General features: G+C 32.4%; 1 protein-coding gene across 2 annotated transcripts in view; it reads right to left on the reverse strand.

Moving 5' to 3' along the window:
* Positions 1-4,785, reverse strand: part of LOC101511939 (uncharacterized protein At5g08430) — a 7,143-nt gene extending 2,358 nt beyond the window's left edge. The window contains exons 1-6 of one of the 2 annotated variants that reach the window (XM_004512591.4): positions 4,577-4,785; positions 3,059-3,814; positions 1,989-2,092; positions 1,403-1,462; positions 1,140-1,190; positions 106-176 (exon numbers count right to left, since the gene is read on the reverse strand). In XM_004512591.4, the coding sequence (XP_004512648.1) occupies positions 106-176; positions 1,140-1,190; positions 1,403-1,462; positions 1,989-2,092; positions 3,059-3,737 (965 nt within the window). In that variant the 5' untranslated portion in view covers positions 3,738-3,814; positions 4,577-4,785. Of the gene's footprint in view, positions 1-105; positions 177-1,139; positions 1,191-1,402; positions 1,463-1,988; positions 2,093-3,058; positions 3,962-4,576 lie in introns of both variants that reach the window. The other variant, XM_004512592.4, reaches the window with a different exon arrangement.
* Positions 4,786-5,250: the final 465 nt, after the last annotated feature.

The following is a 5,250-nucleotide window of genomic DNA, read 5'->3' on the forward strand; positions in this document are numbered from 1 at the left end:
TTCAGCAGCAAAATTCACCACATATGAATCATCTGAAGCAAAAATGAATACGGATACATCACCACAATATAAAAAAATTATCAGATAAATATCAGAAAAGGATATTCTCTTCGCCATCCCTTTTCATTTGCTCGGTCTATCAGATTTTGTAACAGAGCAAGTTCTCTTGCAAGCCACTAAGGTAGATTCACCACATAACAAGAAAGAAGAAAAGTCAGGCAAAGAATGAATCCAAAATATCAAAATGATAAATGCAAATTATTATTTGAAACCGGATGCGCAGTGCGGACACTTTTAATTTACACAGAGAAACAGGACAAGTGTATATATTGAAATTTTAAATTGTTAGACTGAGGTTTATCATACAGACAGACATCGATAAGTACAAGCAATACATCTAAGGTATAGATAGCAAGTATAAAATTAATAGAATCTACGGAATTACAGATACTTAAATTCAAAATTGTTCTTCATTCCTAGGAGTACTATGATAGCATGTTATCTTACTTGATCTATCTTTTGATACACAATATACAACAGTTCATCAGCTACTTAATTTATTACAACAAAAAATAAGAATACTATTGGTGTGTTCATGAAATGATATCAGCACAATAGTTAGTAGCAAAGTAAAATTCTCATGCAAATGCGGATGGCTAGTATAGTGTGTACGCAATATTTATCTTTTCACTTTTTCTTGTATATCTTTATATTTACTGTGCTTAAGGACTGTGTATTGTTACAACTTTTTTTTAAAAATAATCACTTATTTTTTTTAAAATAACCACTTTCAGGAGTTTTCATTTGTTTGTTACAGCTTTTGATAAAAATCTGAATATGAAAATAATCTAAAAACTGCTTAAAATTATAAGCTGTTTTGAGTAGCTTCTCATAAAACTCATTTTTTGTATCTGATTTTTATTAAAAAAAAGTGATTTTTAATACGGTGGACAAACACAAAATAACTTCTACCTTTTTAAAAACTCGCTAACAACCTCTAAATTATTGAATGTCAAAATCATTTATTTTGTAATCCGTAACAAACGGGCCCTTATAAGAAGTGCAAGCCAACAAATTGTGAGAAAATCACTGAAATTAAACATGAATGAAGAAATCAAAATGCAAGGGCTCTTACGTACATGCTTAGTCATATCCTGATGCAATAATCTAGCCTGTTCCTCCAAATCCACCTACCATGTATAAAACAAAAAAGGCGTTGTCATAATATTAAGATTCAATAAAGCACCAGACATAGATTTACGGCAAAGAGACTTTCATGTATAAAGAATACACTGTGCTCTTTATTCCTTTCTTTTAGAATTCAAGAAAACTGATTGTTCAAGTTCTGCAGGAATTCCATTAATTAAAATAATTCAATCTCAAAGTCCTAAAAAGAACTTACAATCATAGGTCTCTTTAGCAAGCCATCTTTTACTCTTCTTTGCAAATCCTCACACTCCTCCTGAAACCAAAGTCATAGATCCAAAACCAAAAATTTAGAAGCATGATAAAACAGATATATTGTAAAGCAGAAAGTTCCCGAACATAATGAATCTCATTGAAAATGGTGTACAAGGAAGCCATAATAACTCATGAATACCAATAAATCATCCAATTCCAGTTAACTTGTGCTTATTTAAAGCAGTCTATAAAGTAATCCAGCACTAATTCGTTAAAATTGATTAAGAGAAATGATTACACAGTTAACTTTACACTTCATGCCAGAGCCGACAATTTTTTTCACGACTCAAAAAAATTCAGTGGGAGAAAAGTTGGCCCATTGTAAGTGCAGGGCATGGCATAAGCCATCAAAAATGGTACTGAAGTTACAAATGACTTGCCAATGAAGGATCGTTAACATGAAGCTAACCAAAGACCTTTGAGTTAATACAATTTGATCCAACTAACTAGTTAAGCCAATCCTCATTGGCAGAGACCATAGTTTCGAGTAAACAAAGCTAAAAAACAGTGAGATAATTCAGCTGTACCTCAGAGAAATCATCATCTGAAAGCATGTGAACTCTGATGTCTTTAATGAAACCTGAAGCTCGCAAGCGAATTTCCCCATCCACTCCTGAGATCTTCTTTATACCTGGAATATAGGAAAGAAATAACTATACTTCAGATACTTAGAAAAAAAACATCTCATGATCTATTTTTTCAATATCTATCACATATAACTGTCAATTGACATACTTCACAAAAAAACTAGTAATTGAACTCGTAGCACTAAAAATGATTCTAGAAGGAGATCAAATGGATTAAGATTATTTGTTCATTGTCATTCATTGTGAATTATCTAAATTATTAAATTAGGATGAACCACACCCAAACATGACATACTGTAATGACGTTAAAAGAGAATACGCGACAAGCACAATCTGGTTATCTTCATTCTTTTGAATCCCACCCAGCTTGACGATATTGGATTCTAATACATGGTTCATTGTCATTGATTTTGGATAGTAAGATATGTTTAATTTGGACTAATCACCTATACTAATGATGCAAAAAAATAATACATCATAAGCACCCTTATGTTTGCTTCATTTATGTTAATCCCACCTAGAATGAGATTATTGGAATAGATTTTCGCATTCTTTATCAGCCATTGAGAATAAGTGTTCATTTGACTATTGTTCCAGTACACCAAAAATCTCACATTGCTTGGAAATCAAGGCTAAGGGTAGTTTATAAACACCCACACTCATCAACCCCACCGAGGCACCTTTTCACAAAGGACAAAACTGTGAAGGGCTCACACATAACCCAAAGCGGACAATACCTCAGAAACGCGGTGTTATAGACTTGAGGTCAGAACAGCTACTTTTCCAAGTCATCAAAATGCAAGTGACCTACACTAATAATGCTAAAAGAGCGTATATAAAAGTACACTTTATTTGCCACTGCCACTTTTGGCAAGAACAAGTATTAAACTTATGCAGTTGATGAGCATACCTTTTAAAGCAACTTGTACATTTATACATATAAAGTCATAAAAACAAGGAAGCTTCTGTTAGAATGCAATGACATAATTAACCTAAAGCAGCCAAATTACCTGTGATTTGCAGAAGCTGGTGTGAGTTTTTCTGAAGGTAGTCATTTGGGTCACACTTGATTCTTATGAAGCTTCCAACTACTTTCATCTCACAAGTTTCAGGGTCCTTTAAAAGTTCCTCAACTAGACTCTTTCTTAAATAAACAAGCTTGATGTTGAAAGGATTGATGGCGGCAAAACAGCTCCTTGGTTTTTCCACAACATGTTTCCTCGGCTGACTCTTCCTCTCCGAAGAAGTTGATTTTGGGGTTTCACACACTGATGCATACTCATCATCTTCTGAGTCAAATATAATATCTTCAGATGACTCTCCACAGTTCTCCACAAAGTGTGACTCAAGCAAGTCACTAATCTTCAACCGGCTAATGCTCTTCCTTCCGAACAACAAATGAAGCCTCTCATCACATACGATTCTTTTCTTTTTCGTAGGATGAAGAAGGTTATTCTGGTTAACATAATCACTTATAATTTTAGTGACCTCACTTTGAGTTATCTTGTCACTTGTATCTCTACCAATGGATTCGAGAAAAATAATAAGGGAAGTTGATCCCCATCCATTGTATTCCTTTTTCTTGTGTTTGTATTTCCTTCTCTTTCTCACAGAGGTCTGAACCTTCCCATTAATTTCCTCTATCCAGAAATTACCAAATTGAGCTCCATCATCCATCCTTTCTATCATTACCCTAAACTTAATCTTCTCCTCCACCGATACACTTTCTGCTACCTACCAAATCTATCCATTCCCATGCGTTTCACCTGTGTTAAAATTAAATTTTTAACAAAATAAAAATTAGTCATAAGTCTCCACCAAAAACAAATTACAAAACATGGTAGAGAAATTGTCCTCCTTTTCCTCTCAAAATCCTCCCCTCCCTTCTTCTCCTTCTAACCCCAAAACAAAACCTAACACAAAGACAATGAGAAGCACTCAAAAAAATTTAAATATAACAGGAATTTTTGTTTTATAAAAAAAAAACACACATTCAGAAAATTGAATTAAAAACAACAAAATTGACACCAAAAAAATGGAGAAAAAAAATAAAACCTGACTAAACTATCAATTTGGGAGCTAAAATTTTAAGTATTGCAATTTGGAACCCTAAATTTAAGAAATATCAAATTGCTCACCAAAATTATTTAAAGTAAGTCAAAATGCTATGTCCGCCAATTATTTTAGGCAGCTTTTAACCTAAGGTTAGAAACTCCAAGCAACATTTTGACCAACGTAGTGCAATTTGAGAGTCCAACTTGATATTCCGAAAATTTGAGGTCTCAAATTAACATAGGTTTACAATTTCACGTGGTTTACTCATAAGAATCACGATACGCATTTCAACTTGCTTGTAACCTAAAAACACACAAGAAAAGCTAACAATTCAAAGAAACTGAAAAATAAAAATAAAAACAAATTGTGGAACAAAACTAAACATCATCGAGAAGAATAACAATATGAAGAAGAAGAAGACTAAATGGAATTGGAGAACGGATATGGAAAAATTGGAAGAGAGAGAGAGGTACCGATGAGTGAGAAACGTTGACTGAGGCAAAAGCGGTTGGAAAACGAAGAAGATGAAGAAGAATTATTCAATAAAGAATTTCGGTTGGTGTAGTGAGTGGGTTTGGCTAATGTGCGCGCGTGTCTCTCTCTGATGCAAACTGTTGTAAACTACGCACCGTTTTGGTCTTTCTTGAGCCAAAAAAGCTGATGGAAGCAGATGAAAATATAACACCGGAAAAATAGCATGACGAAGCAAAATAGTGTATCTTAACAATAAATAAATTAATTAGCTTTACTATATTTATTTATTAAAAAGAATGTTTACTTTGTTAAATTCAATTAATGTTCTTTTTTTCTTTTTGCGGAGGAAATTATAAAGAAACTCAAATAGTGTTTCTATTTATCTTGCAATTACTTATAAGGTAATTACAAAAATCGATTGATATGTTTTAGTACAAATTTAAATTTATTATATTTTTTTACTCTATAATATGTAGTAAATGTCGCTTTTAAATTTTTTAGAATAAAAAAATATGCGCGTGTTTTCTAAAAGAGTCTTTCTGAGAATTATTCAATAAAAATAAAATGTCAGTTGAAAAACAATAAAATTTATATTAGTTTAAAGTATTTTAAGATATGTGATATTATACAAAGTGAAAATGAATTATATTTGTTGCGTGTAAGTTTTTTTAAC

Source organism: Cicer arietinum, chromosome 8 (genome assembly GCF_000331145.2).
Source record: "Cicer arietinum cultivar CDC Frontier isolate Library 1 chromosome 8, Cicar.CDCFrontier_v2.0, whole genome shotgun sequence".
In the NCBI taxonomy this organism is placed as follows: Eukaryota; Viridiplantae; Streptophyta; class Magnoliopsida; order Fabales; family Fabaceae; genus Cicer; species Cicer arietinum.